The 15080-nt window shown below is 42.4% G+C and overlaps 1 protein-coding gene across 1 annotated transcript; it reads left to right on the top strand.

The window, feature by feature from the left end:
* The first annotated feature begins 626 nt into the window (after positions 1-626).
* AMACR (alpha-methylacyl-CoA racemase) lies at positions 627-14990 on the top strand. The gene is made up of 5 exons (XM_053408918.1): positions 627-1036; positions 2347-2490; positions 4146-4306; positions 10534-10720; positions 14118-14990. Exons 1-5 carry the CDS (start codon positions 787-789, stop codon positions 14525-14527), a joined length of 1152 nt encoding a protein of 383 aa, XP_053264893.1. The 5' UTR covers positions 627-786; the 3' UTR covers positions 14528-14990.
* Positions 14991-15080: the final 90 nt, after the last annotated feature.

The raw sequence follows: 15080 nt of genomic DNA, 5'->3' as shown, positions 1-15080 counted from the left end.
GGGGAACTGGCTTTTACTGGAAGGGCTGCCGCCATGCAGTTTTTATTGCAATTCTTGATATGGTCTTAACAGATGTTATGTACCATATACAGCGGTACCTTGGGTTAAGTACCTAATTTGCTCCGGAGGTCCGTTCTTAACCTGAAACTGTTCTTAATCTGAAGCACCACTTTAGCTAATGGGGCCTCCTGCTGCTGCCGGAGCACGATTTCTGTTCTCATCCTGAAGCAAAGTTCTTAACCCGAGGTACTATTTCTGGGTTAGCAGAGTCTGTAACCTAAAGCGTATGTAACCTGAGGTACCACTGTATAGCTTTACTTCTATCCATGCTTAATCGGTTTTAATGATGTTTTCCCACCTTGTTTTTAGCTGTTTTTGTTTTTCTATGAAAGCCACCTTGATTGAGGAAAAAAGGTGGGGATATATAAATAAATATGTAGCAATAATAAGGCCTCGCTTTACTCCATGGGGCTTTCCTCTTAAGGGTACATCCAGGGCCGCAGCTTGGCAATGCCTTTCAGTCACGCTCACTTCTTTAGTGCCATGGACTGGGCCCTACTAAAAGCACGTTTACTCTGACAGGAATCCCCACTGGGCTGAACGGTGGGGCCTGGCAAGGCCGAACAGGATCGTATCCTCGGCTTGCTGCAGGCACCGGCCTGATTAACCTTCGGAACCGCAGCCGGGAGCTCAGCCCTCCTGTGGGCGAGAAGGAGGAGGCGCCAAATGCGACTCGGCTGGGGCCTGAGCTGAGGGAGAGGCTGCCTGCCTCCTTTTCTCTCGGCCATGGCGCTGCGCGGAGTGAGGGTGCTGGAAATGGCGGGCCTGGCGCCGGCGCCTCTCTGTGGCCTCATCCTGGCCGACTTCGGGGCGGAGGTGGTGCGGGTGGACCGCTCTCCCCGCGCGGCCGTGTCGTCGGACGTGCAAGGCCGCGGCAAGCGCTCCGTGGCGCTCGACCTGAAGCAGCCCCGGGGCGCCGAGACGCTGAGGCGGCTCTGCCAGAAGGCGGATGTGCTCATCGAGCCCTTCAGACCAGGTGCCGAACCGCTTGGGGGGCGCGAAGGGCCAGCGGGGAAATGTGGGGGGGGGGGTGTTGGTGTCTCCCCTCGCAGTAGGGCGAAGGCTGTGGGGCGGGAGGCAGTTGCCGCTTCGTAGTAGGACGTGAAGTGTTGGTAGCGAGGTGGGGATGAGGCAGCCTCAAGAGGGTGCACCCCAAAAACTGGGTGGGCGCGGGTTGGACTCCATCTCCCAGCCGCCCCAGCTAAGCCTGGCCGACGCTCAAGGATTGTGGGAGTTGTAGTCCAGCGACCTTCTGGCGGGGCCGCAGTTACTCTTGCTTGTCGTAGGGGAGAAAAGTGCAAGCGGAGGTATTTTTGTCCTGACAGCTATTCGCAAATAGTTGTTGCCTTTTGCCTCTTCCCGCCCCCCTCACACACATCCCCGCCTTCAGTTTGTGTGGCGACGCTTCTCTGCCTTCCCACGGCAAAATTTCATACGCACCCCCTAAATGTAGGTGTTTATCGATATGGCTTGTAGATAAAAAAACAACAACAAGCAGACAGAATAAATAGCTGTGTAAAGTGCGAGGTGGGCATTTTTGTACTTGTTTGCAGTTCAATACGTGGAAGGTAGTTTTTTAAAAAAATAAACCCATGAAAAAAGAATGCGCTTTTTAAGAAAAGTAGTAGCTCAAGTTAATTTTATTAACTGCGCCCACAGTTTGGATTTGAGATTCAGCTGCAGGATGTGTGTGGTTTTGCTCACAGGAGCAGTGTAATACTTAGCACAGACACATTTGAACAATCACAAGCAACTACTTTCACAAATGGAAAATGTCATGGTGCATTTTCCTCCCTCCCACCCCCCATTCACAGAGGTGAATCTTCTGTGTTTGTGATTCAGGTGTTAATTAAATACTGCATTTTTATCTGCACTGACACGGGTTGCTCACTGGAGTAGAGCAGAGCTGGCTCACCCATAAAGCAAGTTGAGGTGACTACCTCAGGTGGCAGGATCCAAGGGGCAGTGGATCCCAATGTAGATCTTTATCCCCCACTTGTTCCTGATGTAGACTCACCTCTTCTACCCTGGTGGGGAGGAGGCACCATTCCCAAAAATTCCCATTTTCCCAAAAATTTGAAAACACAAACTAGCCATACAGAATGTTCCATTAAAGAGAGATCAGAAAATGGAACAGGCTACTCAAAAATTATCATGTAACAAATTCTGCCTTCATATTCAATATGTGTATACCTTCACACTCTGTATAATACTATTTATACATTCACATATGTTGATCTGCTTATTTTTTTAAGTAGAGTTGACTTATTTTATCTTCTTGTTCAGGTGTCATGGAAAAACTTGGTCTTGGCCCAGATATCGTCCTCCAGGACAATCCCAAACTCATCTATGCTAGGCTGACGGGATTTGGACAGTTGGGAAAATATGCCAAGTTGGCAGGTCATGATATCAACTACTTGGCTGTGTCAGGTACATTGTGTGACTTAATTTCTTTTTTTAAAAAAGCAGCAACCTTATATTAAATAATAATTAGCTTGAAAGAGATTTGTGGTTAATATAAAGGTAAAGGTAAAGGTACCCCTGCCCGTACGGGCCACTCTTGACAGACTCTAGGGTTGTGCACCCATCTCACTCAAGAGGCCGGGGGCCAGTGCTGTCCGGAGACACTTCCGGGTCACGTGGCCAGCGTGACATCGCTGCTCTGGCGAGCCAGAGCCACACACGGAAACGCCGTTTACCTTCCCGCTGGTAAGCGGTCCCTATTTATCTACTTGCACCCGGGGGTGCTTTCGAACTGCTAGGTTGGCAGGCGCTGGGACCGAGCAGCGGGAGCGCACCCCGCCGCGGGGATTCGAACCGCCGACCTTTCGATCGGCAAGCCCTAGGCGCTGAGGCTTTTACCCACAGCGCCACCCGCGTTAATATAGTTAGCATTAATTAGGAGGCTGTAGGGTACAAATTTTGTTGCTCGGTCCCTGCTCCTGCCAACCTAGCAGTTCAAAGCACGTCGAAGTGCAAGTAGATAAATAGGCGTTTCTGTGCGCTGCTCTGGTTCGCCAGAAGCGGCTTAGTCATGCTGGCCACATGACCCGGAAACTGTACGCCGGCTCCTTCGGCCAATAAAGCGAGATGAGTGCCGCAACCCCAGAGTCAGTCACGACTGGACCTAATGGTCAGGGGTCCCTTTACCCTTTACCTAGGGTACAAATGGGTGGTTGGGGTACAAATAAAATTATTATTATGCAGACGTGCCTGGTTGTGATTCATTAATGTTCATTTTTTTGCATTTGGTCAATCATTTATTTTTATTTGAATAGTAAACCAAGGCTACAGTTCAACATCAGCCTTTAGGGTGTTTTACTTTTGTTTTGCTGGGAAGAGCATACCTATAGACTATGCTGCAGAGTCCAACTGTTTTGAGATTCACAGTAATTTCTGTGCAAGTTTACTTGTGATACTTTTATAATGTGATACTTGTGATACTTAGATATTTCTTTGAAATAATAAGTGGTATATAAATTACCTAAATTAATAAATTAATGAAATGGTTGTTAACTCTTCCTGACCTGAAGATGGTTTGGGCTCCAATCCACACTTACCTGGGAATATATTCTATTGAACACAGGGGGACTTATTCCCAAGTAAACTTTCATTGGATTGCACTGCTGAACAGCAATGGTATATTTCAGTAGATTATGTGAAATATAGTAATAATGCTATCATGGAAATAATATTATTTACTGAAAAAATACTTGAAACTTATTGATTAGAAAGCAAACCATAATTATTTATCAATCAGAGAAAACGTTTCTATATTAGGAATTCCTCAGTGGGTCTTTCAATGCAAGGGACTTAGTTATAATCCCCACCTCTTTTCACTGAAAGGCTTATACAGGTGTTTGTTGCTAAAAACCATCTTGAAGACCTGGCAAGCATTTCCCCCAGATGTCTCTTTGCAAAGCCTCCACCCCAGTACAATGCATTCAACAGCTTAAGAACATAATTGGAGATTGTTAGAAAATTGATGACTATACATATCTGTGTTTAGAAGACATTCATATGGCTTTCATAACTGGGGAAACTGATTTCATTATTATTTTGTGTATATCTATTATTGTATATAGGTGTTTTGTCAAAACTTGGCAGAAAAGATGAAAATCCTTATGCTCCTATCAATCTTCTGGCTGATTTTGCTGGTGGCGGTGTTATGTGTGCAATGGGCATCATTATGGCACTCTATGAACGTACAAAATCCGGCAAAGGGCAAGTCATTGATGCAAGTATGGTAAGTTAAAGAAAAGAAAACAAGTTACAGACTGTTAAAGATAGGGCATGTGGAACTGTATGTACTTTAAGACCAACACATCAGTCCACAAAACCCTTTTTTGATCCAGTTCTTATTGCTCTGTTGTGTGTATGACTTGCACCCCCTTTGAACACAGCCGTCAGATTCTCTGGGTGAGATAAGCAGAGCCAGATCAGCTGGATATGGGGATTTCCTTTGTTAAATCTAGCTAATTTCTTGGTTATCTCTTCTCTTGATTTATCGTTGCATCAAATTATTTTAGCATCAGATTACCGTAATTCATATTTATTCAACAGCTGGGTCTCTGCTCATGCTTTCATTACAGGTACTTATGTAGGTAACATAACTACAATAGTGTGCTGTGGATAGAAGCTAGCAGTTCTAATTCCATCTGAAATGGTCTTTCTGGCACTTGCTCAACATTAATCTTTGTTTGCTAATTTCTCAATGGGGCAAAGGGCATGGAAGCTTCCACAACTGTAGAAATAGTGAATAATCCCGGGTGCTGATGTTTGTATCTTCTTTAACACATTGTCATATTGCATATATTTTGGCAGCTACAAACATTTCTGTATCTAAGCAAGCTGCCCTGCATTAGATATGTGATCCTGAGGAGTTTGGATTTTATGTTATTTGTATTGTTGATCTTTCTTTTCTTTTGGTTTATTGCTGTATGCAGCTTTACCCAGAACAGCAGCCTTAAAATGTTTTACATTAAATAATAAATAAACACATCATATTATATAGCTGTGGCTGGATATATGGGGCTCAGCCCTATAATTCACGCAGATGTTTTCAAGGTAGAGGAGGAAAAGAAGTAATGAGAGGAATGGCAGGCATCTTCATCCATGAACAGAGTTGGTCAATAATTATCCAAAACAGATTTTTAAAATTGGAACTACAGTGGACCCTCCGGATACAAACTTAATTCGTTCCCGGGGGTCCGTCTGCACCCCAGAAATTACGTAAATAGAGGCGTGCTTATGTCCACACGCGTGGCGCGATTGAGCGCTTCTGCCCTTGTGCGCATGATGAAACCCGGAAGTATACACTTCTGGGTTTGCCGTGGCCATAAGCTGAAGATTCCGTATCCAGAGGGATATATAAGTAGACGTATGACTGTACAATAATTTAATTTCAAATATGTTACATATTAAAAAGAAACAAGTACATTGTAATGTAGTTGTGTGGGTGGGGAGGGGGGAATTGAAACTATGAAGTTATTAATGAATTTCAGAATCAGAAATGTGTTTGTGAGCAACTCTGGACTGGTTGGAATGTGGGATCTGCATAAGATGATCATCAGGCATCCTTGACAAGATTATATAACCTCTAGCAGTTCACCTCCCACATGCTTACGACATTCTTATTGCCTAAGGAAGGCAGGAAAGCGAAAGGAAAGTCCAATGCTGTAAAGAAAAATATTGCATAGGAACCTGGAATGTAAGAACCATGAACCTGGGTAAGTTGGAGGTGGTCAAAAATGAGATGGCAAGAATAAATATTGACATCCTGGGCATCAGTGAACTAAAATGGACGGGAATGGGCGAATTCAGTTCGGATGACCATCACATCTACTACTGTGGGCAAGAAACCCGTAAAAGAAATGGAGTGGCCCTCATAGTCAACAAAAGAGTGACGAAAGCTGTACTGGGATGCAATCTCAAAAATGATAGAATGATCTCGATACGAATCCAAGGCAGACCTTTTAACATCACGGTAATCCAAGTTTATGCACCAACCACTGGTGCTGAAGAAACTGAAATAGACCAATTCTATGAAGACTTACAAGACCTTATAGAAGTGACACCAAAGAAGGATGTTCTTCTCATTATAGGGGATTGGAATGCTAAAGTAGGGAATCAAGAGATAAAAGGAACAACTGGCAAGTTTGGCCTTGGAGATCAAAACGAAGCAGGGCAAAGGCTAATAGAGTTCTGTCAAGAGAAAAAGCTGGTCATCACAAACACGCTTTTCCAACAACACAAGAGACGACTCTACACATGGACATCACCAGATGGGCAGTATCGAAATCAGATTGATTATATTCTCTGCAGCCAAAGATGGAGAAGCTCTATACAGTCAGCAAAAACAAGACCTGGAGCTGACTGTGGCTCAGATCATCAGCTTCTTATAGCAAAATTCAAGCTTAAACTGAAGAAAGTAGGAAAAACCACTGGGCCGGTAAGATACAATCTAAGTCAAATCCCTTATGAATACACAGTGGAAGTGACGAACAGGTTTAAGGATTTAGATTTGGTGGACAGAGTGCCTGAAGAACTATGGATGGAGGCTCGTAACATTGTACAGGAGGCAGCAACGAAAACCATCCCAATGAAAAGGAAATGCAAGAAAGCAAAGTGGCTGTCCAACGAGGCCTTACAAATAGCGGAGGAGAGAAGGCAAGCAAAATGCGAGGGAGATAGTGAAAGATACAGGAAATTGAATGCAGATTTCCAAAGAATAGCAAGGAGAGACAAGAAGGCCTTCTTAAACGAGCAATGCAAACAAATAGAGGAAAACAACAGAATAGGAAGAACCAGAGATCTGTTCAAGAAAATTGGAGATATGAAAGGAACATTTCGTACAAAGATTACCATAATAAAGGACAAAAGTGGTAAGGACCTAACAGAAGCAGAAGACATCAAGAAGAGGTGGCAAGAATACACAGAGGAATTATACCAGAAAGATATGGATGTCTCGTACACCCCAGGTAGTGTGGTTGCTGACCTTGAGCCAGACATCCTGGAAAGTGAAGTCAAATGGGCCTTAGAAAGCACTGCAAATAACAAGGCCAGTGGAAGTGATGGTATTCCAGCTGAACTATTTAAAATGTTAAAAGATGATGCTGTTAAGGTGCTACACTCAATATGCCAGCAAATTTGGAAAACTCAGCAGTGGCCAGAAGATTGGAGAAGATCAGTCTACATCCCAATCCCAAAGAAGGGCAGTGCCAAAGAATGCTCCAACTACCGCACAATTGCACTCATTTCACACGCTAGCAAGGTTATGCTTAAAATTCTACAAGGAAGGCTCAAGCAGTATGTGGATCGAGAACTCCCAGAAGTGCAAGCTGGATTTAGAAGAGGCAGAGGAACCAGAGACCAAATTGCAAACATGCGCTGGATTATGGAGAAAGCTAGAGAGTTCCAGAAAGACATCTACTTCTGCTTCATTGACTATGCAAAAGCCTTTGACTGTGTCGACCACAGCAAACTATGGCAAGTTCTTAAAGAAATGGGAGTGCCTGATCACCTCATCTGTCTCCTGAGAAATCTCTATGTGGGACAAGAAGCTACAGTTAGAACTGGATATGGAACAACTGATTGGTTCAAAATTGGGAAAGGCGTACGACAAGGCTGTATTTTGTCTCCCTGCTTATTTAATTTATACGCAGAATACATCATGCGAAAGGCTGAGCTGGATGAATCCCAAGCTGGAATTAAGATTGCTGGAAGAAATATCAACAACCTCAGATATGCAGATGACACAACCTTGATGGCAGAAAGTGAGGAGGAATTAAAGAACCTTTTAATGAGGGTGAAAGAGGAGAGCGCAAAATATGGTCTGAGGCTCAACATCAAAAAAACGAAGATCATGGCCACTGGTCCCATCACCTCCTGGCAAATAGAAGGGGAAGAAATGGAGGCAGTGAGAGATTTTACTTTCTTGGGCTCCATGATCACTGCAGATGGTGACAGCAGCCACGAAATTAAAAGACGCCTGCTTCTTGGGAGAAGGGCAATGACAGGCCTAGACAGCATCTTGAGAAGTAGAGACGTCACCTTGCCAACAAAGGTCCGTATAGTTAAAGCCATGGTTTTCCCAGTAGTGATGTATGGAAGTGAGAGCTGGACCATAAAGAAGGCTGATCGCCGAAGAATTGATGCTTTTGAATTATGGTGCTGGAGAAGACTCTTGAGAGTCCCATGGACTGCAAGAAGATCAAACGCATCCATTCTTAAGGAAATCAGCCCTGAGTGCTCACTGGAAGGACAGATCGTGAAGCTGAGGCTCCAGTACTTTGGCCACCTCATGAGAAGAGAAGACTCCCTGGAGAAGACACTGATGCTGGGAAAGATGGAGGGCACAAGGAGAAGGGGGCGACAGAGGATGAGATGGCTGGATAGTGTTCTCGAAGCCACAAACATGAGTCTGACCAAACTGCGGGAGGTAGTGGAGGACAGAGGTGCCTGGCGTGCTCTGGTCCATGGGGTCACGAAGAGTCGGACACGACTAAACGACTAAACAACAACAACAAGGAAGGCTGTTGAACATACAATGAGCAGGAGGGGGGAGAGGGGAAAGGAAGAGCAGATGATCCTGTTTTGCAACTTTGCTATTTCAAAAAATCCCTACTCACACCATCTTGTATTTCTGTGCTACATCACTATGTTTTTTTGGGTAGAAATAGAGGTATATTTTTAGCTATCAGGGTTCCACTTGCTTCATCCACATGGTGAGAGTAAGTCACAGAATCATAGAATTGGGAGGGGTTCTTAGGGTCATCTAATCCAACCCCCTCCAATGAAAGAATATCAGCTAAAGCATCCGTGATAGATCCATCCAAAAATTCAAGTGAAGGAGAGTCCACCACCTTCTAAGGAAGTTTGTTCTACTGTTGAACAGCTCTTACGACCAGAAAGTTCTTCCTGATGTTTAATCAGAATCTTCTTTCTATTAACTTGAATCCATTGGTTTGGGTCCTACCCTCCAGACTGCAGAGCTTTCCAAACTGTGTGCCGGGACACTTTAGTGTGTCGGCTGCAGTGTGTAGGTGTGTCACGTAAACATTCCCTGTGCTCCTCCCGACGCTGGAAAGGGGTTAGTTTAACCTCCGGTTTGCTAGTAAAACTGAATTACTGTGTCACAAAATGCTGTATGTCTAAAAAGCGTGTTACCAACATGAAAAGTTTGGAAAGCTCTGTTCCGGAGCAATAGAAAACAAGCTTGTTTCATCTTCCATGTGATAGCCCTTTAGATTTTTGAAGTTGCCTATCATATCTCCTCTCAGTCTCCTCTTTAAACATACCCCATTCCTCATAAGTTGGAACACATTGTGATCCTTTAATAGATGTCCTGTTTGACTGACAACTGAGTCTGAATCTTATTGGCTGTCCAGCCTGAACCCACACTAGGGAAGTTTGGGTAGTGATGATAAAGCTTCTGGTTCCAGATGATGCTGTAGATTGTAGACCATCCAAGGCATTCTAAGAACTGGGAGAATGAAACAGGTAGCACAGAATATTCACAGGCATTCTGCTCTGAAGGAAATAAGACATCACTTCATGTCTGTAACATAAACTTGGGCTGATTTTATTTTTTTTTATTTCTAAATATCAAAACTGGACCAAACCAGCTGAAAGATAAAAACAATAAATGTACTGCTAGCATTGCAAAACAATATAATGTTAAAACGAGCAAATTGTTAAACAATAAAAAAACCAATCAAAGCTAATCTGGAAAAAACCCTCAAGTAATGCCTTAAATCAGGGCTATGGAACCTTTTTGGGTTAGTGGATCATTATCCAATCCAATAGTGGATCATTAAACGAAATCTGATAGATGAATGGGACTACCCTCATGTCGAAGTTCCTTGTGCAGTGCTTCCCAAGCACCAGACAGCTGGTTGTTGGCCGTCTGGGAACTGTAGTACAAGGGGCTGTCCCAGCCCTGTGCTCAGCAAAGCTCCAAGAGCAAGACTCTGCTTTCAGAAATGTTTCATTTAAAATGTAAAATTGGAAAGTTAATAAAAATAGGGCATGGGGGGGGGAGACTCTGCTTTCTGCAGTTATAAACTACAGGGTTGGAAAACCTGTGGCTCTGCCGGTGTTGCTGGACTCAAATTCCCACCACCCCTAGCCAGCATGGCTAACAGTCAGGAATGATGGGAGTTGTAGGCCAACCACACCCAGAGGACCACAGGTTCCTCACCCCATCCCTGCATTGAAGCATTTGCCAAGGCCCAAGGATTTAGTGACATCCAAAGTAGGAAACATAGTTTTGGACTATCTAGCGAGACTAGAATTAATATTACCAAACAGTGGGCAGCAATTTAAAAACTAATAAGAGGTGTTTTGGTTTTCTGTCAGCTTAGAGTGTTATTACCTCAGTCAGAATACCTAGCAGAAAAATATTTTCACTCTTACTAATATTTTTTCCACAAAACATTAAAATATTTTTTTAAAAAAACGTTTGTCTTTAAGGTAGAAGGCACAGCATACCTGAGCTCTTTTCTGTGGAAATCACAGAGCATTGGCCTTTGGAACAGATCTCGTGGGGAGAACCTCCTGGACAGTGGTGCCCCTTTTTATGAAACCTATAAGACTAAAGATGGGAAATTCATGGCTGTTGGTGCTCTTGAACCACAATTCTATAAGCAGTTCATCAGTGGTAAGTTAATCTACAAGAGGTGTGTTTTTAAAGGAGGAAGGGAGGAAGTTTTGGGGTACCATCTGTTTTGAGCAAATATTCAAAAATTAGTAGTACTGTAGCATTTAAAGATGCAAAGTAATTTGAAGATTTATCTCCATTGTCTGTACAACAAATATTCCCATTTTACAGATGGAAGAACCAAGCATTATAGCCAATGAAGTAGCTCTGTTAGCACAAGGATTTCTGTCTGTGCATCATATCTTTGCCTCCATCTCCTCTCCCTGTGTGCCTCCACACCCTCCCCAAATCTGCTCCGGAGTGTTGGAGGGAAATCCAGCGCAGATTTTGGGGTGGGTGAGGTGATAGAAGAGGGAGGGCAAGTTCCATTGTGCAGCCAGAAGTCCTTGTTCTAATGGAACTACTTGGGGCTTGAAAGACTTAAGATTTTCCAAAGGCCACCTAGTGAATTTATTGCAGCACTGTTAGTTCAGCTTCAAGCCCTAGAATGTTTTTTTTGAATCTGTTGAACTACTTTGGTTAAGTTTCTATTTTTTCAGGTGAGAGCTTTATCTAGCTTTATTTCATCAGTGATTAACCTATTTGTTGCATCAGCTCAGCAAGTGTTCAACCGTCTTGCAAAACCAGATTTGCTGACAGAGCAAAGTGACAAGTCATTTGCTACACTGTGCGCACAGAGAATATTTGCTAATGGGTACAACCCTTACAGTGAAGTTCTCAATTGGTTTCTATCTTCATAAAGGTCTAAGCTTTTTTTGTGAGTTTACAAGGATTGGCAGCTGAGCAGAGAATATGGACTGGGAGAAGCCCAATATGCCGCACTGAAATGAGTTCATCAGCATGCACACACCTTTGGAAGGAAACAGTACCAGATTTCTACTAGAGTAGGCAGTCATACTGACTCAGTTTGAGGATTTATATTACAGATATTAATATCCAGCGCACCATACCACACAGATGAAAAATGCTCTTAAAAGGAAACAATGTAGATCTAATGCGAGTTCCATCTGTCACAAATTGGCATTGATTCTTACTAAAATACACATTTAGATCTGGGGCTAGCATTACTCCAGGATGTTTGCTTTCATAACAAAAACTGATAGTTTACATCAGTATTCCAGCTTCTGGTGCCCCATTTCCTCTCTCTCCCAAGTCTAATGCTAAATTGGAATGCTTGGTCATCCCATCTCATTTGTCTTGTCCCTTTGACACTCAACTTCCATTCATCATTCCTTTTATCATGGAACTGTTTTGTATTTTTAGTCTTGAATGAGGCTGCTGTTCCTTTTAGTAACTGGGTATATTACTCAGTATAGTAGGCATAGGACAAACTTTTCTAATAATTGTTTTAATCTGAAGCCAAGAGACTTGGCATAACACAATATTTTCCTTTGTAATATTTTTGGATTGCACAGAAGTGTTGAAATCTTTAAAAAAAAATATGAAGTTGCTATTGTCTACAAGTTGAAGGCAAGGGTGGGAAGAGACATGATCACTAATATTTGATTTACTTACTTAAAATGTTATGTCTCACCTTTCCATTGAAAAAAGATTTCCAATGTGGTATCAAATCAGTATAAAAGCATAGTAACATAACAATGCAATCATGGCGCCAGCAACAATAAAACAATAGCTGCTGAAGATTACATAGTCAATAGCTGCATAATGGAATAATTGAATAATCGTATTTATATAGCTGCATGTAGGGCATGTTATCCTATTCAAAGCTAATAAAATGAATTAAGAACATTAAAGCTCTCAACTTTAATATCCACATATAAAAAACTAGTGCCTTGGGTTTCAGTAATTTCCTGGGCTATAATATATATCCATGGATATCATTTCCTGTTAATGGCTTGTTTTCTGTTCAGTAAAGCAGTAAAATTGATTGGTATGGAAATGTACCCTGAAGTTTTATTGTAGAGTAGGTTCCTTTTCCTTCCAGAGACTCCATACTTGCTGTAGGAGGACAGCTGTGCAAAACCTATAGCATACCCTTCTATTAACCATATGGATTGTTGCCTGAAAAATGAGAACCAATAGGGCATGTTTGAAATTTGCACAGAGGCAAAAGCCAAAGTTTGAAGCCCAATAAGTGCCTGTTTTCTCTAACCCTCTTCTCTTGCTGCTATAGTTCTTTCTCTTTCATATATATCTTTTAGCTATTGATGTTGTGTTCTCATTTCTGTAAGGGAAAATTCAGAATAGAATCCTAATGAATTCTCATCTTGGGGATATTTTAAAAAAATACTGCTGCTGATTTGATACAGCTACTGTAAAACATTTCCTGTACTCTTCCAACTAGTTATGTTTGAGATAAAGAACTCCTAGGTGAAATCTACACACATAAAAACCGCTGTGAAAATGCTTTTTAAATTTTTTTTGAAAAATACATTGAATTTTGCATAGCTCGCTGTCGCCATCTAATGTCACATTTGTATATTGCACTTTACAACACATTTTAAATGTTTTATTTGCAGCCGTATAACTGAGTCCCTAAATTGATTTGTTAACACGTTCCAAGGGTTGAATTGGAGTACGAAGGTTAAAAGAAAGTCAGCAAACACTGCCAAGTTAGGGTCTCTTGCTTTGCCTTTTATCCTTGGATATAGTAGTTTCTGTAGAATAGAGTAAGTTGCTTTCTGCTGAGTCAAATCAATGGCCCATCTAGCTTAGCCTATTCTGTCTTGCCTGTTCTTTCTGGTAGCAGCTCTCTACGGTCTCTAGGACGGGTCTTTCCAGCCTTTTCCTATGTGATCCTTTTTACTGGAGTTGCTGAGTAATGAACCTAGGACCTTCTGTGTGCAGAGCAGCAGCTACATCTCTAAATAAGTGATCACACAGACAGTATCAGAATTCTTGTGGCATAAGCATTCATTGGCCAGAGTCAGATTTATCTACTGTATTATCTTGAAGCTAATAACATTGAATTTGGCCTACAAGCATTCATGACACAATTAATGAATTCATTTCTAAGATGCCACAAGGCTCTCTGTTTTTGCTGCTGTAGACTCGCACGGTTACACTTTTGAAATAGCAGAGCTCATTTCTGGTGGATAGCATCTGCAGTTTCCCAGAGGAACACAGTGATATGTGGATGAACCAAGATGTTCAGGTAGACTGCGTGGCTGAAACAACCTAGTGTTCCTTCTCTGGTTTGAGACGCACTATCAAGATAATGGTTGCTTAAGTAAGTTTGTGCATTGGCACAACCCTGGGATAGCGTGTTTAACTGTAAACATGAGGTGTGTAGCTATAACCTGTTTTAGACATATCCTGTAGCCATCTCTTTAACCTTTGGGCTTTATACTGTTCCTGGTTGTTAGTAATAAATACAACTTTTGGCAAATCTCTGGGAATTAAATTGACCCATTTTATTTTATTTTTATCTCTTCAGGTCTGGGGCTAGATGATTCTAATCTCCCTGGTCAGATGAGTTTCTCTGACTGGCCTGCAATGAAGAACATGTTTGCAGATTTATTTTCAAAGAAGACCCAAGCAGAATGGTGTGAAATCTTCGATGACGTGGATGCTTGTGTGACACCAGTCTTGGCTTTTGATGCTGCTGCCTCACATCCGCACAACAAAGAACGTGGTACTTTTCTTAAAAATGACCAGGAGGAGATAAGTCCTCGACCGGCTCCACTTCTTTCTCGGACCCCAGCTACTCCTTCTTCCAAAAGGGATCCGTTTATAGGAGAGCACACTGAAGATATCCTCCTGGACTATGGCTTTTCCAAGGAAGAAATTTCACAGCTCCATTCTCTTAAAGTAATTGAATTCAATAAGCCAAAATCCAACTTATAGTAACTTCACAAATCAAAAGAGTCCCACACGCTGGCGGGTTATATTTTTATCCCAATTTGTGCAGTATTCTTAGCAGGGAGACGTGTTGCAAATTATCCTTTTCATTTTCTTTTCAAGAGGATGCTTTGAACGATAGTGAAATTCACAGTATCGTGCAGCTAGCTAGGCTTGGAAGAAGCTCGTTTCCTCCCTTCCTGCCAATGCCCCTTGAGAGCCATACATTTAAGCTGTGAGAAATGAAGCACTAGCCAGAAAAGATGTACACTGATCCATGTGGATCTTCATGCAGTGCTGGCACTGAGAATCACACTATTGCAAATAAAGGATCTGCTTGTCCCAGTGTCCTGCGAATTGGTGGTGGTGGGGGGTATGTTGGTCTGTGTATTGATTGCATGAAGAATTATTAATGCCAAGTCGAGGCAGATTTTCCAGCTGTGTAAAGAATAAATAGACTTCTTTTTTTGGGGGGGGACAGAACTGTGCTTCCTTAAAAATTACACCCTGAAAGTATTTTCAGAAATGCCTTAAAGATTTTTACTCACAATGCAAGGAT

The sequence above is a fragment of the Podarcis raffonei genome, chromosome 11 (genome assembly GCF_027172205.1).
Source record: "Podarcis raffonei isolate rPodRaf1 chromosome 11, rPodRaf1.pri, whole genome shotgun sequence".
Taxonomy (NCBI): Eukaryota; Metazoa; Chordata; class Lepidosauria; order Squamata; family Lacertidae; genus Podarcis; species Podarcis raffonei.
This window is presented reverse-complemented; position numbering and strand designations above follow the sequence as displayed.

Bases quoted from the DNA above. Each gene is read 5' to 3' on its own strand.
- AMACR (XM_053408918.1), top strand. From the start codon at position 787: ATGGCGCTGCGCGGAGTGAGGGTGCTGGAAATGGCGGGCCTGGCGCCG. The intron at 1,037-2,346 runs GTGCCGAACCGC...CTTCTTGTTCAG, and splicing joins CATCGAGCCCTTCAGACCAG to GTGTCATGGAAAAACTTGGT. The intron at 4,307-10,533 runs GTAAGTTAAAGA...TTTGTCTTTAAG, and splicing joins AAGTCATTGATGCAAGTATG to GTAGAAGGCACAGCATACCT.